This window comes from Amblyraja radiata, chromosome 17, assembly GCF_010909765.2.
Source record: "Amblyraja radiata isolate CabotCenter1 chromosome 17, sAmbRad1.1.pri, whole genome shotgun sequence".
Taxonomy (NCBI): domain Eukaryota; kingdom Metazoa; phylum Chordata; class Chondrichthyes; order Rajiformes; family Rajidae; genus Amblyraja; species Amblyraja radiata.
In genome coordinates, this window is record NC_045972.1 from 34733767 (window position 1) to 34757991 (window position 24225).

At 42.3% G+C, this 24225-nt stretch overlaps 2 protein-coding genes across 6 annotated transcripts in view; one reads left to right on the forward strand and one right to left on the reverse strand.

The window, feature by feature from the left end:
• wdr59 (WD repeat domain 59) overlaps window positions 1-5024 on the reverse strand; it is a 64617-nt gene extending 59593 nt beyond the window's left edge. For 3 of the 4 annotated variants that reach the window (XM_033036111.1, XM_033036113.1, XM_033036114.1), the window contains exons 1-2: window positions 4917-5018; window positions 181-230 (exon numbers count right to left, since the gene is read on the reverse strand). In XM_033036111.1, the coding sequence (XP_032892002.1) occupies window positions 181-230; window positions 4917-4970 (104 nt within the window). In that variant the 5' untranslated portion in view covers window positions 4971-5018. Of the gene's footprint in view, window positions 1-180; window positions 231-4916 lie in introns of all 4 variants that reach the window. The other variant, XM_033036112.1, reaches the window with a different exon arrangement.
• A 7952-nt stretch (window positions 5025-12976) lies between these two features.
• mlkl (mixed lineage kinase domain like pseudokinase) overlaps window positions 12977-24225 on the forward strand; it is a 37336-nt gene continuing 26087 nt past the window's right edge. The window contains exons 1-2 of one of the 2 annotated variants that reach the window (XM_033036115.1): window positions 12977-13118; window positions 23199-23654. In XM_033036115.1, coding sequence (XP_032892006.1) covers window positions 23207-23654 — 448 coding nt within the window. In that variant the 5' untranslated portion in view covers window positions 12977-13118; window positions 23199-23206. Of the gene's footprint in view, window positions 13119-22699; window positions 22734-23198; window positions 23655-24225 lie in introns of those variants that run through there. The other variant, XM_033036116.1, reaches the window with a different exon arrangement.

Sequence of the window (24225 nt, forward strand, 5' to 3'; positions counted from 1 at the left end):
TTGGTTGTTAGGTTAATTTACGAGTGTAAATTCCCCCTAATGGGTGCAAAATCAGGGGGGATGATAATAGGCATGCATTACAAGAGAAAGATAAATACAGGTATAAAAGGAGGAAAAGGAAAATGGAACCCATAAAGCTGTTTACATTCAATTACTACCCATTCCTGCAGGTCTGCTTACCCTGAGAGCACCGCAAGTTGACCATGGCAGTTCACAGACATTGCAGTTGCCTGAAGTACAAAAAAAATAAATTAACATTTTGAACAGATTAGAATTAGATCCTTTATTTGTCATTCAGACCTTACGGTCTGAACGAAATGTCGTTACCTGCAGCCATACATACAATAATAAACAACAGAACAGACAGTAAACACAAATTAACATCCACCACAGTGAGTCCACCAAGCACCTCCTCACTGTGATGGAGGCAAAAATCTTAGGGCTGCAGTCTCTTCCCTCCTCTTCTCCCTCTGCGCTGAGGCGATACCCCACCGGGCGATGGTAAGTCAGTCCCGCGGCTCACCGAGCTCCGCGAACAGGCCGGTTCAAACACCGTGGCCCGGGGTGGTCGAAGCTGCCGCCCTCCAGTCCAGCAGACGCAGCTGTTGACGATGTCGTCCACTGGCCCGCGGCCGAACCCCGGACTCAGGCCGCCGCCGCCAGAACGCCGTCTCAGCCACCGGAGCACCGTTCCAGCCCCGAGCCCGATGTGCAACAAACAAGAACCTGATGTACCACACTTATAAAACATCCGTTTTCAAGATTAATTCAACATTATTGTCTATTGCTCTGCACAATCCCAACCTACAAACTACCTGGCCGGCTAATTTCAACACAAAACTTGCATTTATTTGGACCTTTTCACAGCTTTAAGACATGCCAAAGCATTTGGAAACTGCAAATGTATATTTTGCATTTCCAGCATCTGCATTAGAATTATAAATGTTGATAATAATCAACAGGTCAGAATATCTTCTCATGAAAAGCCATCAATCTGAAATATTAATTATACCTCTCTCACTCTCTCTATATATAGTTGCTGCCTGACATGCTGGGAATTACCAATTTTTAAAAATATATCTTTGAATTACAATAACTCTTGGACATTGGAAAAGGGACACTTTATGCATACCAATGTCCCATATATAGCAATGCGATGATCATCAGATTGTCTTATGAGGGAAGGTTGAACTAGTTGGGTCTGTATCCATTGGAGAGTTCAGGAGGAGAGATAATATTAAAATATACAAGATTCTTAGGAAGTTGGCCTGGATATTATGTGAGAGGACAGGGTAAATCAGAATCCACAGTGGTCATCCATGTGTGGACCACAGGATATGTTCAAGGTCTTCAATTAAGATTTCTCCTCTATTTTTACTACACAGAGAAAGACAGACATGAAGAGAAGGGAATTTGGGAAAGTTAATGGCGATGTTTTGAGGACAGACCAAATTATTGTCGAAGAAATACTGGACGTCTTACGACACATGGAGGTCGATGGAGGTCGACAAAGGTCGAAGAAGGGTACCAAACCAAAACATCACGTTACCATGTTCGCCAGAGATGCCACCTGAACCGCTGAGTTATTCCAAACTTTGTTATTTTTTTAAGGTAGATAAATCTCCCAGGTTTCATCAGATAAGATTTTATTCCTTGAAGCATAGGATGCAGAGGTGTGATTTTATAGCGGTGCATTAAATCATGAGGGGAATAAAAAGGGCGAACGTAGATTATTTTCCCTAGATAGGGGGGGAATCAAGAACGAGAGGACATAGGTTTAAGGTGAGAGCGGAAAGATTTAATAGGAACCCGAGAGGCAACCTTTTCCACATATAGGGTGGTGGGTACATGGAAAAACCTGCTAGAGGAAATAGTTGAGGCAGGTACAACAACATTTAAAAGTAATTTGGAGAGGTGGATAGGAAAGGTTTAGAGGGATGAGCCAAAAACAGGCAAATGGGACTTGTTTAGATGAGGCATCTTGGTCGGATTGGATGTTGAGCTGATGTCTACAATACAATACAATACAAATCTGTGACTCTAAATGCTGGATGGCCGTCCAATGGATAATTTAGGATCACAGGGCATTCAAGTTAGATCCACCATGGTCTAATTGAATAGTGGAACAGGCTAAAAGATCTGGAATGGTCATCCCACTCCTCACTTATGATCTTATGAAAGGCGGCAGGTGGAACTAGTTATGTTGCCTGCTCTCTCTCTCTCTCTCTCTCTAAAAAAACTGTTCAGCTCTGTCATATCTTTTAATACAGAAATCCCCTGGCCTGGGGGTAAAAGATTAGTCCAAGAATGAACTGCACAGATATTGGGTAAGATAAAATGATACTCGGTTATGATGCTAACCTCTGAATTCCTATTATTAAATAATATCTTTATGGCTCACATATAAATAAAGTTCAGCTGGAGAAGTTATTAGTAACATGTTTTGAAGAGGGAGCCAAAAGACTGCCGAAATTCCGCAAAAATAATCACTTACTTTCTAGATTCACTTAAAATTCACTTATCGTGGTTACCAATTCGTCCACTACAACAGTGACTATTTGTATAGAGATATTTGATTTCTTGTAAAGTGGTTAAATATGCTGTTTACATACGTTCAGCATCTTAATCCAATTATAACTTTATACATGACGCTGCACTTTAGGTGCACGTGGATTGTTTGGAGCACTCCACATCATTATGAACTATAGGGTGATTTCACGAAAGGTCACTGGAGCGTAAATCCCCACTCACGTGACCGAAAATTTTAACTGGGGGACAAACGTCACTTCCGGTACATGTTAGTGGATGGGAAAACACGCACTTTCACACACGTTAAAAACATCGAAAACGGCCCGTTTTTGAGCTGCAATTAAGTGAGCCAGTCGGGGTGACCGTGAGGCACAGCTACCTAAATTTACAGTCCAAAAAAAAGATAGAAACTAAGGTAAATACAAGAGGGAGCTGAAGGGGCCAAAAAGGCGGAAGTTGATAGCGGACATTTTTCGTGGAGATTTAAAGATCCAAAATATCGGGAATTATCGCGTTTGCTCGCTGCATTTCATCAAAAGTAAGGCATTATTGACTTTGTTATCTTTATTCATTTGTTAGATGAAAAGTATTAAAAGTTAGAAATCCGTCAGTAAAATTGCAAAATCGCCCATGGTTCTCGGGTGGGTTTTAACATGCAAAATGAACACGCTTCTGAAGCTCCATTTACCATTTAAATAATCGTAAACTCTCAATGCGTTTGGAAATCAATTTTACTCAGATGCAAGCTAAGGAGTGGGATAATTCTCAGCTGTTGGACAAAATCAGGAGATTTTATTATTTGCCAGAATATATTTCTCAATGTTTCTTGTTTAAAGCCTGCACAATCACCCAAACTACTTATTTGTTTTTCATCTAATAACAGGCAAGCCTGCAGCATGGAATGATATCAACAATCCTGATTGGGCACCCACTGTGAGCAGGATAGACAATGTGCACAAGAACGCCATGCACGTGCAACAAGCTGAGAATTTTGTCCTGATTTTGTCCAACAGCTGAGAATTATCCCATTCCTTAGCTTGCATCTGAGTAAAATTGATTTCCAAACGCATTGAGAGTTTACGATTATTTAAATGGTAAATGGAGCTTCAGAAGCGTGTTCATTTTGCATGTTAAAACCCACCCGAGAACCATGGGCGATTTTGCAATTTTACTGACGGATTTCTAACTTTTAATACTTTTCATCTAACAAATGAATAAAGATAACAAAGTCAATAATGCCTTGCTTTTGATGAAATGCAGCGAGCAAACGCGATAATTCCCGATATTTTGGATCTTTAAATCTCCACGAAAAATGTCCGCTATCAACTTCCGCCTTTTTGGCCCCTTCAGCTCCCTCATGTATTTACCTTAGTTTCTATCTTATTTTTGGACTGTAAATTTAGGTAGCTGTTCCTCACGGTCACCCCGACTGACTCACTTAATTGCAGCTCAAAAACTGGCCGTTTTCGATGTTTTTAACGGGTGTGAAAGTGCGTGTTTTCCCATCCACTAACATGTACCGGAAGTGACGCTTGTCCCCCAGTTAAAAATTTCGGTCACGTGAGTGGGGATTTACGCTCCAGTGACCTTTCGTGAAATCACCCTATATTTTTGAACCGTTGCCGATTTTGCTGCTAGTAAAACACAGCAAATAAGTGTAAATGTGAGGAAAATGTAAACCACCAATACATATTTTAAAGAATGCCCGTTACCAAAGATCCTATAGCGGAGCTATAAGATCTTTGCCTGTCACGAAGCCAGGGCAAGTTTATTCCCCTTCCTTAACCCTCTAGCTGTCTCCTCCCACCCTCCCATCCGCCCGCCCTCGGGCTCCTCCCCTTTTCATTCTTTCTCCCACCCCCCATCAGTCTGAAGAAGGGTTTCGGCCCGAAACGTCGCCTATTTCCTTCGCTCCATAGATGCTGCTGCACCCGCTGAGTTTCCCCAGCAATTTTGTGTACCTTCCAAGTTTATTGTCTCTCGGTTACTGGCTCGGCCCAGAAGTTCTGACAAGTGTCGCTTAATATTTGCTGGAAGGAGAATTGAGCATCCTAATGCAACATCGTTCACGTGTCAGGGTCAAGTTGAATACCAGTTTCATTCCATCAAGTCAGGTTAAATAATAAAAACAAAGCAGATGTGGGAATCTGCAATGTTTATTGAAATTAAATTGATCTTGCCAAGATGTGAATTGCCCATTTAAGGAAAGGAAGGCGGGCCCCGGTGCCCGCGCATGCGTACTCTTTGGCCTGGCCCAGCCAGCAGTCAAACCTCAGGCCCTTCGGCTCTCTGGGCTACGCAGACTCCCCACAGCCGACCAGCCACAGCGCTCACTAACGCCACCCCCGGAGCCCCGAGAAGGCCGCGGCTGCTTCATGTGGAGTTACCTGCGAGTCCCTAACCTCCACCACCACATTCTCGCTGCTCCAGCGCGCCGCCATGTTGTGGAGCCAGAGACCAACAACAAACTGCGTCAGCGGCGCGACTGTTACCCAACAAGCACCGGGCGGGTGGCGGGAGTGTCGGCGCCGCTACTGTCAGTCACAATCACACTGGCTGCACTTCCACCTCAAGATCACCGGGGGGAGGCGCTGCTCTATGATCTTTGCTTCCACCCACATACCCACGCTGGGCAAGGTGTCTCTCGCAAGCTTATTGTTTTAGGTTTAGGGTCAGGAATATATCATAATCATTTCTTGGTCCTCCAAAATATTCCAAATGGAATTTAAACTGGAGGTGGACCCCATCTCCCCCCTCCCCCACCCCTCTCTCCTCGCCCCTCTCCCTCTCCTCCCCCTCCTCCTTCCACCCCATCCCTCTCTCCCCCACCCCCCTTCCCTCTCTCCCTCCGCCCCCATCCCCCTACTCCTCTGTCCCTCTCCCCCTACCCCTCCCTCCCCACTCTTCCACTTCTCTCCCACTTATCCCACCCCTCTCCCTCCCCTCTCACCCCCTACCACTTCCCCTCTGTCCCTCTTCCACCACTCCCCCTACCCCGGGTTAGTACGGATATCCGAGGTTATGGGAAGAAGGCAGGAGAAAGGGGTTTGGAGGAAGAGATAGATCAGCCATGATCGAATGGTGGAGTAGACTTGATGGGCCGAATGGCCTAATTCTACTTCTATCACATGATCTGATGATAACACCCGTTGAACCTCACCTACATACTATTCCTTTATCACGACTGCTCATGGAAAATCCATTCCAGATTCAGATGAGTCTATTGTCATATACAAACAGCTGCAATGAAATTCCTTGGTAGACACAAAATGGTGGAGTAACTCAGCGGGACAGGCAGCATCTCTGGAGAGAAGGAATGAGCGACGTTTCGGGTCAAGACCCTTCAGATGGATCAAATGAAATTCCTTGGTTGATTGGGGCACTCAGATTAAATACAGTAGTCTATGTACACCATAATAATATAACAACGAGTACAAAGCAACAGAATGGCGCAAGGTTGCAGTGCAAAAAATATATAATGGGGCTGTAACAGAATGGGGTAAAGTTAAGAGTGAGAGATCCTGGCAGCGGCTCCAAGAAGGTGGTTGTTCAGGAGTTGTATACCAGTGGGGAAGAGGAGATGCAAGAGACTGCAGATGGAGGAATCCTGAGCAAAAAGAAAAGCAGATCAAGTAGTATCTGTTGATGGAAATGGACAGATGAAGTTTTGGGTAGGGACCCTTCAATCTGAGGCATCCTTGACAATACCTCCAGCCATCCTGATGCAACATACCATGAAGATGAACTGGATGGACGGTAGTGTGCGAGACAGGGCTGTGTTCACCATTCTCTGCAGGTTCACACAGTCAAGAGTAAAGCATTTTGCAGCCTGGCATAATATTTTCTATCACACATCTGTGGAAGTTCAAAATAATTCTTGTGAACATGCCAAATCCTCTCAGACACCTAAGAAAGTAGATTCGCTGATGCACTATCTTGATTACTGCATTGTTGTGAAGAGACCAGGTTAGGTTGCTGTAAAAATGGATGCCTGGGAACCTGAAGCTGTTGGCCATCTCTACAACAGCTCTGTTGAACTCCCATGTTTCTTCAGATCAATGACCAAATCCTTTTCTCCATATCCGTGTAACCTTCCAGACCCCCAAAAAATTCAATTTCAGTATTGGAAGCTCCAATCATCCACTGAACCTCACCAGGTTAGAACGGTCCTGAGCCACACAAGCCCCCTACTGTATGAAGGTGGGACTGCATGTCCTCAGACTGACTCCTAAGAAATTCCTTCTCCTGATGGGAAGTGGGATATTGAAGAATGTTGAGAGGAGGTGAGAGTGGGAATGGAATGGAATACTTTATTGTCACATGTGACAAGGCACATGAGCTGTGCGCCGAGGTGCTTTTTCGTTTCATTTAGTGACCCAAATCACGTATCTACCTGTATTTTTAACATATTTTGTAAAAATATTATAGAAATCATACCTGAAACTCGTCAAGAACAAAACCTGCACATATTTTTCAAATATGAGGAAAAACCTCCAATTTTCCGAGTAGTAATTGTCGAATTAAAGCACGTTTGACATTGAGTCGGACGCCAATTGACCAATCACGCGCTTTGTTTCAGATTAGCTAGGCAGGGTTCCCACATCAAGTCGTGAAACCAGTGAAACAGTGTGAATCAACTGAAAGGTAAGATCTAAAGTCTGAATTTATGAAAATTAATCCGCATGGACTTTAGTTAATTTAATTTCAACCTCTTATAATGTGAAAAATTAGATCTGGAGGATGAAGTTGAGGACTTGAACTTTGTCTATCTTGAACAAATTAAATTAAAAGTTGTCACTAATGCCAGCTTGTTGAAGTCAAAGAAGTCTTCTTTAACATCTAATCTCGGAGCTGCCCGCGAACATTTACCGAGAAAATGTGATGCCAGATACTTTGATGTCAGCATTAGATTTTTCCATACAGCTAATCTATCATTTCTAATGATTTACATCCAGATGTTTTTCTTTGCCAAACTAATTTATTTTTCAACAATTAAATTGATCAGTCTTTTGAAACTTTAGTATGCATTTTATCTTTTACTTAATCCTAAAACTGACCATTTCTGAAGCTGTGGTAGATTCATCACATATATGTCCATTCATATCCACATCTCTTCTTTGGTGGCAAGTAAGAATTGTTTGACTCATGTTTTGGGTGCTATGCAACATTGTGATTGACTTGGCCTGACTTCTTGGCTAATAATTCGTATTTCCACAAGACAGATCAGCTAGTGGTATGATATCAGACGATGGCAGGATAGTCGAATAACGTTTTGTTTTTGCAGATGTAGTTTAATGATTGAACTGCAAATTTTAAATGTCTCTAATATAAAACCTCCAGATGGGTGTAATATTTTTTATTTGTTTTCAATGTAACTTTCTTCCATGGGACCATTAAAGTTTAACACATTTTCAATGCAAATTCTTCAGTCAATATTAATGCCTTTTATAGAATAAATAAATGTCAGATCCTCTACTACTCTTGGTACTAAAATCAACGCTGCAACAAAGATCTAGTTATCTCTAATATTTGTTCCTTTTCCAGCATTATTGATATCTGTTATTAGTTCAAGTGGATCCCCAAATATCCACCAACAATCGTCTCTGGCCAAGGAGCCAACCAGAATTATGAAATATAACTGATACTCAGCGAGGAAGTAAACAGTTCAGCTACAAGGTAATATTTTTAAAATTTGATGGAATGTTAAGTATAAAGTGACAATACCTCAAATCTAAAATAAACAAACTACAGCAAAACTATAATTTTAAGATTCATTATTATTTAACTATTTAGCTCAGATATTACAATCTACCTAATATTTAAGATCAAAGAAATTGTGAAATAGCATTTACAGCTTCATTTTCATTGAAAACTCATTTTCACCTCATACAAGAAATGTTGCATTTTTTCAGGGTAATTTTCATAAGTAGCTGGATTTTGACAAATCATTCATTTCCGGAGTGTGCTGGACTAGGCTGGAGAATATTGTATCTTATATAGAAGCAGGAAACAGCTGACATGAACTTCTGTATTTTCTGATTTATGAGTGTTTGTGCATGCAACAGATGTTAAATCAGTATCACAGTGTGATAAGGGCAAGCACTGTTTCTTTGTCATTACAACTGTAACATAGTACTATTGTACAGTGGTTAAATTACTGATTAGTAATTCAGGGCCCTGGGCTAACAATCAAGAGAAATTAGTTCAATACCATCATGGCAGCTGTGAACTTAATTTCCGATTGATAATATATGATAATCGGTCAGGGCTTATGGGGAGAAGGCAGGAGAATGAGGTTAAGAGAGAAAGATAGATCAGTCATGATGATTGAAAGGTGGAGTAGATTTTTTGGGCCAAATTGTCAAATTCTGCTCTGAAAACTTATGAACTTCTAAACAAAAATGCCATCAGTAATAATGGCCACAAAAGTGTATATTTTTTAAATGTCAAATGAACAATATGTAAATATCATGAAAACCATTCTTATCCCTAATACCCTTCAGGAGAGGAAATCGGCCATCCATACCTGGTCCAGCTTAAAAAAATAATCGTTAGGTAAATTTATGACATCAATGCGATTGCCCCTTAAAAGGACCTTCAAAAGGCCATTCATTTCAAAGACATTTAGAGACAGGCAATAATTGCTTGATTTATGTGGTACTAAAATTAATACATTTAAAAAAATCTAATTTTACAGTTTAAATCACTCAGTAACTGAATGTTAGTGCTTTTTCAGTATACCAGCAAAAAACATTAACCTAAATTCAGCAGTTTAAGTAATGATGAAGCTATTAATGCTCAAAGCTATTTAACAACAAATCAGTTTACAGTGGAAATATGAATGTTTGTCACAAATTTCCCCTGCTGATCTAGGATCCTTGTTATGATAATATCCAAGAATTTCAGCACTGAAACATTTGAAGGATCTGAACTTGCAGTTCTTAGATGATAGAAACTTGCTGAACTTCCAGAAAAGTTGAGACACAAGGAACTGCAGATGCCAGAATCTTAAGTAAACACAAAGGACAGGAGTAACTCAGTGGGTCAGGCGGCATCTGTGGAAGGAATCAATAGGCTACGATTCATGTCAGGACCCTTCTTCAGAATGATTGTAGGAGCAGGGAGAAGCTGGAAAAGAGGTGTACAGAGCAGGACAAAGTATGACAATTGATTGGTGTATACAGGTGGATACACCTAAACACATGTATCCACCTATCACTTGCCTGGCTTTGACCCACCCCGCCTCTTTTCCAGCTTTCTCCCCCCTCCTACAATTTGTCTGAAGAGGATCCTGACATGAAACGTCGTTCCACTGATGCTGCCTGACCCACTGAGTTACACCAGCACTTTGTGTTTTACTTCCAGAAAACCTAGTGTCAATTCATCTTAAGTAAATATTAATAATGTTTCTTTTGTAATTATTGCCAAAGTGTCTCAGAGTCTAAAATATTAATATTAGTAAATATGGAATCTATTTCTTCATAGGATGGCTGGACTGTCATATGTTGATAGAATGGAGCGGCTGGACTTGTATACTCTGGAATTTAGAAGGATGAGAGGGTATCTTATAGAAATATAAGATTATTATGGGTTTGGAGACGCTAGAGGCAGGAAACATATTCCTGATGTTGGGGGAGTCCAGAACCAGGGGCCACAGTTTAAGAATAAGGGGTAAGTCATTTAGAACGGAGATGAGGAAAGACTTTTTCCACACAGTATTGTGAGTCTGTGGAATTCCCTGCATCAGAGGGCGGGGCAGACTGGTTCTCTGAATGCTTTCAAGAGAGAGCTGGACAAAGGTAGCGGTGTCTAGGGATATGGGCAGAAGGCAGGAACGGGTATCGATTGTGGATGATCAGCCATGATCACATTGAATGGCAGTGCTGGAGCGAGGGGTCGAATGGCCTACTCCTGCACCTATTGTCGATTGTCTATCTCATTGCATCCTCATCTGCATGTCTGCTTTCAACCTACAGGGAGTCAGGTCCCTTTTCAGATATCTGACAAACTGATTTATTTGCCCAAATTATGATTTCGCAATGTTTTTTGTGCTCAGTGCTTCCATTCTTCTGAGCAATATCTGGACTCCAAAGCAAAACAACACAATATTGAATTACAAAACAAACCTTATGTTTATTTCAAACCTCTCAAAGAAATTGGGTGGGAAATCACGTAGGACAAGGAACAGTCTACATTGAGCGTGAGACAATGGTGTTTCGGGATCTATATGCTGTTGGATTTTATGGCCTTGGATTTCTATGTGATTTGATTTCTGAGTGCAGGCGTGAAAGTCTAAGTATGTAGGTGTATTTGTAGAATTGTCTTTTGAACGCGTATATTAAATCGTGGCTTTGGGGCAAGAAATGAGACTTCATTCTGCTTTCTGCCACAACCCCCCTCGCACCTTTCTCCAATCAGTTTGATGAAGGGCAGAATCAGTTTTAAAAAAAACTACCGCTCTTCAGACCCAAAGGTGAGATTAGAGTGGAGACCCAGCCTGAAATTCATGCTCAGGAATCGTCACGGAAAATTTGTAGACAGTGAGAGGCGGAATAGAAACAGTCAGATCTTCCTGCACTGTCGAAACCTCACTACCAGCGCACGCTGCCCTCGGGACGGCTGCTATGGAGAGGAGACGGTTGCCCACCTCTTTGCGGAGTGTGGATTCGCAAAGAGAGTCTGGAGAGGTCTGCAAGGGTCCCTGTCATGGTTTATTCCGAACAGCTCCGTCACAGAGGACTCTTTGATTTACGGACTGTTCCCAGGGACGCATTCAGAGACTGACATCGAGTGCTGCTGGAATGTCATCAACTCGGTGAAAGATGCTCTTTGATCTGCCCGATCGTTGTTCACCACCCAGCAGAGCGAGATGTCTGTCAGGGAATGTTGCCGACTGGCCCGCTGAAGACTGCAGGAGTACGTGCTGAGGGACGCACTGAAGCTCGTTGCAGCCAACGCCAAGGTTCGGTGGGGGAGGGCTACAGTCTCGGGTCCTTCCGCTGCTGGACATGGGGGGGCAGGGTGTGGTGGAGACACCCCTCAAAATAAGGGAAGGGATTCCATGCCATGAGTGGCAATGGTGGGGGATAAATTTATGAAATTTGAGCAATGTAGGTATACTGTATTGAATAATTTGTATAGCCTCCGAAAATGTCGGATGAATTTATTGCACGCTTCATGTATTGTATATATTTATTACCTGAATAAAGTCTATTTTGAAATAACAAAACGATTGAGAGATGGCGAATACCGGAGAGCCCGAGGAGGAAGAGGATTTTGTGGATCCTAAATGTGATGATCTACAGGACATTCTTAATGGAAAAGTAGTGGGCAGAAAGGCATGTCATGTGTGGTTTGAAGAGCAAAAACTTGTAGTTTACAATGCCAAAATTGAAAAGTTGAGGAAAAACAAGGTGTACAGAGTCGCTTATTGGTTATAATCTGAGGAGTATGATGATGCTACGGAATATGATATGCCAATGTACCAGCTAGCAACTGATCTTCTCCGTAAAGACTTGGTCTATTGCTAGAAATTGTAATTTATTTACCTATCTGTTATGGACACAGCATATAATACAATAATATTAAAGTTCTGATCTTGAGGATATCACAGTTTTGAATTTTGAAGGTAGTCTGGGTGTTTGTTACTATTTCTGTCACAACTGTCAATTTTGTAATTAGCTACAATTAGGTAACTAACTAATTATATGCTTTGATTTCAGGTCATCCAAGTAAGATGTTTCATATTTGTTTCAGAATGCTTCAATCTATAATAACTGAAAATTTAATTCAGTTCTCTTAGCGTGCACATCTCTGAAGATCTTTCCTGGTCCGAGAACATTAATGCAATTATCAAGAAAGCTCATCAGCGCCTCTACTTCCTGAGAAGATTACGGAGAGTCGGTTTGTCAAGGAGGACTCTCTCTAACTTCTACAGGTGCACAGTCGAGAGCATGCTGACCTGTTGCATCGTGGCTTGGTTCGGCAATTTGAGCGCCCTGGAGAGGAAAAGATTACAAAAAGTAGTAAACACTGCCCAGTCCATCATCGGCTCTGACCTTCCTTCCATCGAGGGGATTTATCGCAGTCGCTGCCTCAAAAAGGCTGGCAGTATCATCAAAGACCCACACCATCCTGGCCACACACTCATCTCCCTGCTACCTTCAGGTAGAAGGTAAAGGAGCCTGAAGACTGCAACAACCAGGTTCAGGAATAGCTACTTCCCCACAGCCATCAGGCTATTAAACCTGGCTCAGACAAAACTCTGATTATTAATAACCCATTATCTGTTATTTGCACTTTATCAGTTTATTTATTCATGTGTGTATATATTTATATTATGGTATATGGACACACTTATCTGTTTTGTAGTAAATGTCTACTATGTTCTGTGTGCCACCAACTATTGGTCGATAATAAATTTATTGAACTTGGGAAAAAAGAAACGAGGCATGTTGCAGCGCGTTTGGGAAGTTGAAAGCGAAACTTCCTGCAACTTCAGTGACGGTTGCGACAGGAGCGGCCGAGTGGATAAAACTGTACCCTTTCCAGCTTTGGCCCATGCAGAAACCGAACCAACTTTCCGACAGGTAACCAGTGCGTTATCGGATAACATTTTCCTAGATTGTGCATCTCCCATTCCTTCCCTAAATCGTTGTTTCAGGTCGGGACCCTTCCTCAGTCCGATGAAGAGTCTCTGACTCGAAGTTTCTCTTTAAAGTTGCCGGCTGCGTGCTTCGATTTTTTCAGTTTTTGTTTTGGATTTCTAGCGTCGGCGTGTTTTTTTTCTTTCCGTTAAATTATAGGTACATTGAAAATAATGGATTTTTTGTTTGCATTTCATCTGAACACTTCTATGCACACACTGAAGATGGCGCGGAAAGGTTGTTCTGCTGAGGCATTTAATCCAAACAGCGAGGTAAAGGGAAAGTGAAATGGAATTGTTCAGCATGTTTGGTCCATGACACGGCGGGGAAAGATCGAATGAGAACAGTTGACGTATTTCATGGCAAAAGTGTATTGTGAACCGGCCTCACCAAAGCAGATAAGCAGTTCCAGAGCAATAGTGATCGGATTTAGTTATTGGGGGGAGGGGGAGAGAGATGAGGTGATGGTGGTGGATAAACCAGCCGACAGCACAGGTGATAAATACCATGTTAAACTAATCTCCACTACATACATGTGATCAGCATCCTTTCCTTCTCAGCATGTTCACTTGCCTATCCAGAATCCTCTTAAACACCACTATTATCTCTGCTTCCAACCTGGCATCGCATTCCAGGCACCTATCACTTTATGTGTTTTTTTTTTAAATCTTCCCCCTTAAAACATTCCCCTTTTCACCTTAATATTGTGCCCTTTAGTCCTCTCTGGGGAAAGGGATAAACAATTGGTTAACTCTTTATCATTTGATGAGCCGGCATTACTGCTCAAAGGATATAGGTATAGTGCAAAACAGAAGTTACACAATCATATTAATGGTAAAAAAAGTCCGATTTTTATATACGTTTAGCTAAGAATGTGGAAGACCAACCTTGAATTGTGTTTTGTTTAGTTTAGAGATACAGCATGGAAACAGGCCCTTCAGCCCACTGAGTGTGCGCCAACCAACAATCACCTACCTGTTCTATCCGACACACTCATAGAAACATAGAAATTAGGTGCAGGAGTAGGCCATTCGGCCCTTCGAGCCTGCACCGCCATTCAATATGATCATGGCTGATCATCCAACTCAGTATCCCGTACCTGCCTTCTCTCCATATCCTCTGATCCCCTTAGCCACAAGGGCCACATCTAACTGCCTCTTAAATATAGCCAATGAACTGGCCTCGACTACCCTCTGTGGCAGAGAGTTCCAGAGATTCACCACTCTCTGTGTGAAAAAAGTTCTTCTCATCTCGGTTTTAAAGGATTTCCCCCTTATCCTTAAGCTGTGACCCCTTGTCCTGGACTTCCCCAACATCGGGAGCAATCTTCCTGCATCTAGCCTGTCCAACCCCTTAAGAATTTTATAAGTTTCTATAAGATCCCCTCTCAATCTCCTAAATTCTAGAGAGTATAAACCAAGTCTATCCAGTCTTTCTTCATAAGACAGTCCTGACATCCCAGGAATCAGTCTGGTGAACCTTCTCTGCACTCCCTCTATGGCAATAATGTCCTTCCTCAGATTTGGAGACCAAAACTGTACGCAATACTCCAGGTGTGGTCTCACCAAGATCCTGTACAACTGCAGTAGAACCTCCCTGCTCCTATACTCAAATCCTTTTGCTATGAAAGCTAACATACCATTCGCTTTCTTCACTGCCTGCTGCACCTGCATGCCTACTTTCAATGACTGGTGTACCATGACACCCAGGTCTCGCTTGCATCTCCCCTTTTCCTAGTCGGCCACCATTTAGATAATAGTCTGCTTTCCTGTTTTTGCCACCAAAATGGATAACCTCACATTTATCCACATTATACTGCATCTGCCAAACATTTGCCCACTCACCCAGCCTATCCAAGTCACCTTGCAGTCTCCTAGCATCCTCCTCACAGCTAACACTGCCCCCCAGCTTAGTGTCATCCGCAAACTTGGAGATATTGCCTTCAATTCCCTCATCCAGATCATTAATATATATTGTAAATAGCTGGGGTCCCAGCACTGAGCCTTGCGGTACCCCACTAGTCACTGCCTGCCATTGTGAAAAGGACCCGTTTACTCCTACTCTTTGCTTCCTGTTTGCCAGCCAGTTCTCTATCCACATCAATACTGAACCCCCAATGCCGTGTGCTTTAAGTTTGTATACTAATCTCTTATGTGGGACCTTGTCGAAAGCCTTCTGGAAGTCCAGATACACCACATCCACTGGTTCTCCCCTATCCACGCTACTAGTTACATCCTCGCTAAATTCTATAAGATTCGTCAGACATGATTTACCTTTTGTAAATCCATGCTGACTTTGTCCAATGATTTCACCACTTTCCAAATGTGCTGCTATCCCATCTTTAATAACTGACTCTAGCAGTTTCCCCACTACCGATGTTAGACTAACTGGTCTGTAATTCCCCGTTTTCTCTCTCCCTCCCTTCTTAAAAAGTGGGGTTACGTTTGCTACCCGCCAATCCTCAGGAACTACTCCAGAATCTAAAGAGTTTTGAAAGATTATTACTAATGCATCCACTATTTCTGGAGCTACTTCCTTAAGTACTCTGGGATGCAGCCTATCTGGCCCTGGGGATTTATCGGCCTTTAATCCATTCAATTTACCCAACACCACTTCCCGGCTAACCTGGATTTCACTTAATTCCTCCAACTCCTTTGACCCGCGGTCCCCTGCTATTTCCGGCAGATTATTTATGTCTTCCTTAGTGAAGACGGAACCAAAGTAGTTATTCATTTGGTCCGCCATATCCTTGTTCCCCATGATCAACTCACCTGTTTCTGACTGCAAGGGACCTACATTTGTTTTAACTAATCTCTTTCTTTTCACATATCTATAAAAACTTTTGCAGTCAGTTTTTATGTTCCCTGCCAGTTTTCTTTCATAATCTATTTTTCCTTTCCTAATTAAGCCCTTTGTCCTCCTCTGCTGGTCTCTGAATTTCTCCCAGTCCTCTGGTATGCTGCTTTTTCTGGCTAATTTGTACGCATCATCCTTCGCTTTGATACTATCCCTGATTTCCCTTGTGATCCACGGATGTACTACCTTCCCTGATTTATTCTTTTGCCAAACTGGGATGAACAATTTTTGTAGTTCATCCATGCAGTCTTTAAATGTCTTCCATTGCATATCCACCGTCAACCCTTTTAGAATTAATTGCCAGTCAATCTTGGCCAATTCACGTCTCATACCCTCAAAGTTACCTTTCTTTAAGTTCAGAACCATTGTTTCTGAATTAACAATGTCACTCTCCATCCTAATGAAGAACTCAACCATATTATGGTCACTCTTGCCCAAGGGGGCACGTACAACAAGACTGCTAACTAACCCTTCCTCATTACTCAATACCCAGTCTAAAATAGCCTGCTCTCTCGTTGGTTCCTCTACATGTTGATTTAGATAACTATCCCGCATACATTCCAATAAATCCTCTTCCTCAGCACCCCTGCCAATTTGATTCACCCAATCTATATGTAGATTGAAGTCACCCATTATAACGGTTTTGCCTTTGTCGCACGCATTTCTAATTTCCTGTTTGATACCATCTCCAACTTCACTACTACTGTTAGGTGGCCTGTACACAACACCCACCAGCGTTTTCTGCCCCTTAGTGTTTCGCAGCTCTACCCATACCGATTCCACATCCTCCAAACTAATGTCCTTCCTTTCCATTGCGTTAATCTCCTCTCTAATCAGCAACGCTACCCCACCTCCTTTTCCTTTCTCTCTATCCCTCCTGAATATTGAATATCCCTGGATGTTCAGCTCCCAGCCTTGGTCACCCTGGAGCCATGTCTCCGTGATCCCAACTATATCATAGTCATTAATAGCTATCTGCACATTCAACTCATCCACCTTATTACGAATGCTCCTTGCATTGAGACACAAAGCCTTCAGGCTTGTTTTTACAACACTCTTACCCCTTATACAATTATGTTGAAAAGTGGCCCTTTTTGATTTTTGCCCTGTTTTTTTCACCTTGCTACCTATTGCTTCTACCCTCATTTTACACCCCTCTGTCTCTACGCTCACACATTTAAGAACCCCTTTCCCTTTAACTCCATCCTCCACTATCCCATTCGACACCCCACCCCCCTTATTCAGTTTAAAACCACCCGTGTAGCAGTGGCAAACCTGCCTGCCAGAATGCTGGTCCCACACCTGTTAAGATGCAATCCGTCCCTTTTGTACAGTTCCCCCTTACCCCAAAACAGATCCCAGTGATCTAATAATCTAAATCCATGCCCCGTGCACCAGTTCCTCAGCCACACGTTCAGGTCCCGTATCTCCCTGTTCCTGCTCTCGCCAGCACGAGGAACTGGAAGCAAACTCGGGATAATTTTTTAACGGAAGCTATTTAACCTACAAACCTGCACATCTTTGGAATTTGGGAGAAAACCAGAGCACCTGGACTCCATAATCCAGACACCTAGCTATCTTTAGTTTCAATGAGCTCTTTGACTGAGTCTCCACGGATATCCAAGGCAGAGAATTCCAATTGAAGACCAAATGTCTTTTATTAGTAAGTCAGTTCTGGAACCATATGACTGGGTCACTGTGAATATGATGCATCTTAATCTTCTGGTTAGTCTACCATGGGAGAGTTTATCAAATGTCTTACTAAAATCCATATCGACACCATTCACTGCCCTACCCTCATCAATCTTCATCACCACCTCACGATCAATGAGGAGACCTGCCATGTACAAAGCCATGTTGACTGTCCCTAATTAACCAATTCTCTTACAAATGAGAGGAAATCCTGCCCAGATGAATCCTCTCCAGTGGCATCCTTACCTTTGACATAACACTAACTGGTTATAATTCCATGGATTCTCTCCACTTTCTCTTTTATTGTCTTGTCGCCTTTGAATTCTCATCCTTTTGTCACAATTCCATCTGTTCTTATATCACCTGTAAACATGTAAGTGGAGCATTTGGTCTGTTCACCTAAATTAAAGTATAGATTGTGACCAGCTGGGCCCAAGCACATGTCCTTGTGGTATTCCTCCCAAGAAAGTATCACCCCAGAAAGATCCATTTATTTGCTTGTTGTTTGTTGATTTTTTTCATCCATGCCAGCATATTATGGTCAATTCCACATGGTACCATGTTGGCCAATCTCCTGTGTTGTGCTTTACTGAAGCTTCTGAAAATCTATTTATATTGCTGTATTTACTTTTCAACTGATGTTAGGCTAATAGGTTGGGTGTTCTCTATTTTGTCTCTTGCTCCTTTAAGAAAAAGAAGGGGTCACATTTTCTACCCTCCAATCTGCACAACCCATTCCAGAATCTATAGAATTTTGAAAAAATTATAAACCAGTGCACCCACTGTCTCTGTAGCCACATAAACCAAAACTTTGGTATGTAGATAATTTAATCCTTGGGATTAATCAATTTACAGTACCGTCAATTTCTCCAGTACTTTACTGATTGTAATTTCCGTTTGACCCCATTCTTGCTGCATTCTCTTTAATATTTCTGATAGATAATTTGTGTCTTCTGTGAAATCAGGCTAAATGTTGTTGTCTACTATTGTTATTTTCTTATTCCCCATTATAAATTCTCTCATCGCTGTAAGGGACCCACATTTGTTCTTGCTAGTTTTAGAGGGCAAGAGTTCCAAAGAACTGGGCTTTTGAGGTGCAGCTTATCATCAGCAGCTTGACTAGTGTTGAACATCAACAGCATGATTAGTGCTGGCAGGTTTTCTCATGTTGCAGTGATTGATATGAGAAAAATTCTTCTTGAGAAGTGCACCAGCTCAAACAATGGTGAATTCATCACACTTTATGACTCCCATCCAGTTCATATTACCATCCACTTTTTCCCACATGCACACAGACTTGGTACCGACCAGTCATGAGCTAAATGGCAGGCTTGTTTTCTGTCATTACATCTATTTCAGAACTGCTCCGACCGAGTGCTTCGTGAATTGAGCTCTGATTTTCATAATAATTTCACTCTTGGCTTCATTTAAGATACACATGTCATGTGAATAGTAAGGGGAAAACTTTCTGATCTTGTCATCATTTGACGTCAACTTCAACATCATTGAAAGAGATTTCCAAATGACGCAGCTGGTGAGTAAATCAACTCACCGTCAATAAAAAGTGGAAAATGCTGAAAACATTCACCATGCCAGATAGCATCAATGGCACCAGAACCAAAGTTAACATTTTGAAGAGGACGTTTGCCTCATTTCCTATTTTTATTTCCGATACCCAGCATCTGCAATTGTTTTGTTTTTGATTGACTCGCCATGGCCGGTTTAGAGAATATAACTGACTTTATCATCTCTGGATTAGGGGAGAGAAAATCAACCAGAACACCTGTTATAAAATCATAAAACATAAGAGCAGAATTAGGCAATTCAGCCCATCAAATCTGCCCCATCGAATCATGGCTGATCTATTTTTCCCTCTCAACTCTCAAACACCATTCTACTGCCTTTTCCCCATAACCTCTGACACCCTTACTAATCAGGAACTAATCAAAAACCTCAGCTTCAAAAAAACCCAATGACGGCATCCACTGCTGTCTGTGACAATGAATTTCACAGATTCGACACCCACTGGCTAAAGAAATTCCTCCTCATCTCCATTCCGAAGGTATGTCCTTTTATTCTGCCCATTGGATTGCTGTGAGTGACACTCATACATTGAAAGACAAAATAGCCCATTTGATTGTCTTCCTATCTAAGCATTCATTTCCTGCATTTCCCACTAATGAGCCACGGCTGCAGGATGTAAATCTACAAAAAGCACTCATCTAGGTTCCTTGAACAGCAATTCCCAAATTGTGATCTCTTGCACCAAAGACACAGGCTCATGGGAACACCACCACCAACAGTTCCCCTCCAAGTCAAACACAGTACTCACATGGAATAATATTGATATCCACTCATCATCATTGGATTGAAACTCTGGAACCTAACGGTACTAGGAGTACAGGCAGCATCTCCGTAGAGAAGGAATGGGTGACGTTTCGGTTCGAGATGTCAGCGGAGCGAGCAGTTCAGAGATAAAATGTAGGTAGTCAGAGACAGTAAGACTGGTGGGAGCACTAGGAAGGAGGAGGGGATGGAGAGAGAGGGAAAGCAAGGGCTACTTGAAGTTACCGCTGGGATGTAAGCTACCCAAGCGAAATATGAGGTGCTGTTCCTCCAATTTGCGCAGCCCAGGCGAAACATGAGGTGCTGTTCCTCCAATTTGCGCTGTCTACCTTCGATTGTGTCGACCTTCGATTTAAACCAGCATCTGCAGTTCTTTCCTACACAGTACTAGGAGCACCTTGACCTGAAGGAGTATAGCAGTTCAAGATGGTGACTCACCACCTTCTCATAGGCAATGGGACATGGGCAATAAATCTTTGGCTTTCCCATCCAACCTGGATTTCAGAAAATTAATGAATAAAAATGTTTTCAGTACCAACTTTACCACAGAGCCAAAGGTCACCTTCAGGGTTTAAAAATATAGAAACATAGAACATAGGACCAGTGGAGGCCATTTGGCTCATTAAACCTGCACCAGCAGTCAAAACAGCCTTTGCTGATATCTGTTGCAATACCATATCCTGTTTTCTCCCCACACCCTTTGGTGTTTAAAAAAATATCTATTTACTTCTTAAATATATTTTGTTTTATCCTAGTAAGCCTTAAGATTGAAAAACAAACCATATGATGATGGACAAAGTAGTGAACACTGCCCAGTCCATCATCAGCTCTGACCTCCCTTCCATTGAGGGGATCTATTGCAGTCGCTGCCTCAAAAAGGCTAGCAATATTATCAAGGACCCACACCATCCTGGTCACACACTCATCTCCCTGCTACCTTCAGGTAGAAGGTACAGGAGCCTGAGGACTGCAATGACCAGGTTCAGGAATAGCTACTTCCCCACAGCCATCAGGCTATTAAACTTGGCTGGGACAAAACTCTGAACATTAATAGCCCATTATCTGTTATTTGCACTTTATCAGTTTATTTATTCATGTGTGTAGTTACGTATATAATGGTATATGGACACACTGATCTGTATTGTAGTCAATGCGTACTATGTTCTGTTGTGCTGAAGCAAAGCAAGAAATTCATTGTCATGTCAGGAACACATGACAATATACTCTCTTCAATGGATCAGGCAGCATCTATGGAGAGAGAAGCAGAATTAAAGTTTTAGACTGACAATCTTCAACAGAAATGGGGCAAGTTAGGAATCAGACACATTTTAAGTTACTCAAAACATTTCATCTTTCAGTTATGTATACTTATGCCCTCAAAAATGAGCTCAACAATTTCAGATAAGCATCCTTTCCAATTTATATCAGAAATATAAAAAATACAAAATGCACATTAAAAACCAATAATAATAGAAAATATGAAATATACCTCTACCATCTTTATTATTAATCTCTCTTGGTCTCTGCTATATTGCAGACATTCCTCTTGAAATAAAAGTTGTGAACAATGTGGAATCCTATTAGTACTTCTATCAAGGTTTCAAGGTCAGTTTATTGTCACATGTACCAATTAAGGTACAGTGAAATTTGAGTTACCATACAGCCATACTAAGTGAAAAGCAACAAGACACACGGCCGCATAAAATAAAAGTTAACATAAACATCCACCACAGTGACTCCCCACATTTCTCACTGTGATGGAAGGTAATAAAGTCCAATCTTCTTCTTCTTTATTCTTCCGCGGTAGGGGCTGTCGGACCATCTGCGTTCGGGGCCATTAAAGTCCCACTGCCTGCGATCCGAAGCCCTCGCATCGGGGTGATCGAAACTCCCTCGTTAGAAACATAGAAAATAGGTGCAGGAGGAGGCCATTCGGCCCTTCGAGCCAGCACCGCCATTCATTGTGATCATGGCTGATCGTTGGGGCATTTGAAACTCTCTGCAGCTTGGGGTTCCCAAATTGGTCTCTATTTAGGGACCGCGGGCTCCACGATGTTAAAGTCCACGGGCAGGGGCGGAAATCGCTTTTAAAACATGGGGGGGGAGGGGGGCGAACACAATGAGGCCTGACATCTAGAGCAGGGGTCGGCAACCTACGGCCCACAGGCCAGATCCGGCCTGAAACCCAAAATAATCCGGATCGCAGGCGTATTTTTTTTCAATTAGTTTTTGCGACCTGGGAACTGCAGCCAGTCCAGGGGCACGCAGGCGACCTAGGTGCTACAGCCAGACCTGCCAGCCGACTGGTCGCTACAGCCTGTCCCGGGGCACACGGGCGACCTGGGCGCTACAACCAGACCTGGGGCAAGTGAGCCGACCTGGGAACTGCAGATAGTCCCGGGCTGCTAGATTCTAGGAGCTGGCGGCCTCCAACTGGAATCGACCTTGAGAGCTCCGCTCGCAGAGCCTGTGGACATTTACCATCACTGAGCTGGCTGACTTCAGAGGCTGTGGTGGCGTTGCGACTCGATTCCGGAGGCTTCGGTTTTGCTGCAACATGTTTCACAAAACATGGGGGGACAGGTCCCGTCCCCCCCCCCCCCCCGGATTTCCGCCCATGCGGCACAGTCGATCCCTGGCAAAGGGATCGCAAGCTCGATGATGGTAAGTCCGTGCCCCGCCCGGGGTTGAAGTGCCGGGTGAGTCTCCAGGAAAGGCCACGCCACTCCACGATGGTAGGCCGCAGTGGGGACGGAGATGCGGTACGTAAAGAAATCGCATCTCCGTCGAGGTTAGAGATTGAAAAAAGTTTCTCCCATCCCCCACATAAAACAAACCAATGAACACTAAAACATACTCTTTACCACATACTTAAAATAACAAAAACAGAAGAAAAGACAGACAGACTGTTGGTGAGGCAGTCACTATCAGTGTTGGATTAATTATCTTAGAAAAAGCCCTAAATGTGATTTATAATAATATAAATCGATTATTCATAATAAATCTTTTTCTGTGCTTGTTCACTATTGCAGCTATAATTTAATCTTTGAATAAATGTTATCTCTGGCAATTTAAAACTGAATCCCTTCTGAGTAATAATGTACAGTTGATGATATTTTGTTATTGCAGATATCAATATGGAATACATTGACAAGATTTTTAGTGCAGCAAAGATTATATACTCTCTCTGCAGTGAGGTAAAAATGAATCGCAAACGATGCAACCGTTTAAAGTGTCGAATTGAATTCCTCTTGCAACCTGTAAAGGCAATAAAGGAAGAAGACCTATTAGATAACTTAACAAACATTCTGAAGGAGATGGTGGAGATTTTGGAGCGTGCAAGTGATTGTGTCATGTCTTTCACCAACAAACATTGGCTTTCCAAAGCCTTCAAAGCTTTTGCAATCAAGGAAGAGTTTAATCATCTCAATGAAAGATTGAACGATGCTGCTATAGCTTTGAACCTCGCCTTGAACACTGAACAGACCAAAATGCTTCTGACTAGATTTAAGAAGGAGGACGACATGCAAGATACTGAGGAAGATCAGAGGTATCTAAACTCATTGGAGAAGGAATTAGAGAAAGGTAATTGGAAGGTCAACTTTAATTGGCTCGGTTTGCCTTTTTGTTTTGTGAATATGAGGATTCATAGTGAAAACATGAATGTGGATAGTTTGCAGAATGATAGCCATTTCCTGTGGGAAATGAATGGAGTATGCATTGCATCTAAATATATCAATGCCAAAACATTGGTCCTGACTTCATGAGCCTTTCACCTTTCTGATTAATTCCCTCCCATTTTACAATATTTGTTCATATATTCAGTTTAAAGGATCCTGTTACTGCTATCCAAAGCGCCACCATTACATCTTTAATAATTGACTCCAGCATCTTCCCCACCACCGATGACAGGCTAACTGGTCTATAATTCCCTGTTTTCTCTCTCTGTCCTGTCTTAAAAAGTGGGATAACATTAGCTATCCTCCAATCCACGGGAACGGATCCAGAATCTATAGAACATTGGAAAATGATCACCAATAAAAGTCCAATATCATGTTTGAGAGGAAAACAAATAAAACTGCAGATGCCAGAGGTCAAAACAAAAATATAATTTCTGGAAGATCTCAGCCAGTCAGCATCTGCTGACCCGAAACAT